Below are 1,314 nucleotides of genomic sequence, written 5' to 3' on the forward strand. Positions count from 1 at the left end.
CACAAATAAGAAACACATTGTCGAAAACGGCATGTCGAAATTTGTATCCGTTCTAAAATTAATGTGGACATGGACAAACAGACAGACCGACAGACAAACAAGACATTTCCATAAATGCGTTTCCACCCATTAATGAGTCAATTAATTATTCTCTAAATTAAATTATTGTTACGCTTAAATTATTATATTTTTATTTAACTTCCTATTGTTTATAAAGCTAAATACAGGAATCTTCCAGTCAATTTAAGTATTTAGAAATATCAATTTCTCTTGATGGCCCAACAAATAAGCTACTGAAAAGATAAATGTGTTAACGTGCAGATAAGGAATTTTTCCGACATACGTTTTAAAAACAGATAAGAATTAAGGTATTCCCAGAATACATATCATTCAGTGACTACCAGGACCACAAATTCCATTAAATTATTTATGCGAAGCTACGCCGCAACTGTATTTTTTAGTCAATCAGTCAATTCAGTCCGACGCTTGGTGATGATTAATAGTTAGCTCGACAATTGTGACCAAAGTCAAACGCAATCAATCACTTTTTAACAATACCGACAGACACTTTGGATTAAATTTCCAACGATATTTGTTAATCGAGCAGGATATTTCGCAAAGGGGATAGAATGTCAATTACATAGGTGAACTGAACAATCAAAGTTGTCAATGCGTAGTTCACCCAGCCAGTGGCTTGGATTTCACCCAGGAGAACAGATATTTCGTTTACGGAGAAATATGAAGGCACAGATAATTATTGCTGTCTTTTTGGGAGCGTCGTTGGCAGCGATAAACGAGGAAGGGCAACCTGCCAAACGTCTGATTAAGTGGGGCGAATCCGATGAAGGATCTTGGCTCGGCGAAGAAGAAATTTTTACACTGATTAAAAGCGGAATACATTTTGTGGATGTGACGACAAGTAAATTTCCAGGTGGGATAAACCGGACAACAATTGGTGAGCATGGTACGGGAGGGGTCTTTTTTAAGGGGTGCAAATTTTAGAGAAAAATATACTATATTTATTGAATAATATTTTCAGTTATTCCGGGAAACCTGCGATTTGAGGATGTTGTACTAACAGCGATAGGAAATATCGATATTGACAGAATGACGACATTTGTCGACCGCTTAGACAACTTTCCTAATCGGTATTACAACAATCAGAATGGAGTGGATGCGGCGGATTGGGTGGAAAGAACCGTGAAGGTTGCGATAATTAATCCCGGGTATGAGGGACGAGTCACAGTAACGAAGTTTAATCACAGCTGGGCACAGCACAGTATCATTGCTAGGATCGAAGGTAAAGTATTCTGA

At 37.7% G+C, this 1,314-nt stretch overlaps 1 protein-coding gene across 1 annotated transcript; it reads left to right on the forward strand.

Annotated features, from left to right (window-relative positions):
• The first annotated feature begins 738 nt into the window (after nt 1-738).
• Nucleotides 739-1,314, forward strand: LOC110850492 (leucine aminopeptidase 1). The gene is made up of 2 exons (XM_035852444.1): nt 739-919; nt 1,040-1,314. The coding sequence occupies exons 1-2, from the start codon at nt 739-741 to the stop codon at nt 1,312-1,314; spliced, it is 456 nt and encodes a 151-aa protein (XP_035708337.1).

Source organism: Folsomia candida, unplaced genomic scaffold (assembly GCF_002217175.1).
Source record: "Folsomia candida strain VU population unplaced genomic scaffold, ASM221717v1 Fcan01_Sc005, whole genome shotgun sequence".
NCBI lineage: Eukaryota > Metazoa > Arthropoda > Collembola > Entomobryomorpha > Isotomidae > Folsomia > Folsomia candida.

Bases quoted from the DNA above. Each gene is read 5' to 3' on its own strand.
- LOC110850492 (XM_035852444.1), top strand. From the start codon at position 739: ATGAAGGCACAGATAATTATTGCTGTCTTTTTGGGAGCGTCGTTGGCA. The intron at 920-1,039 runs GTAAATTTCCAG...TAATATTTTCAG, and splicing joins TTTTGTGGATGTGACGACAA to TTATTCCGGGAAACCTGCGA.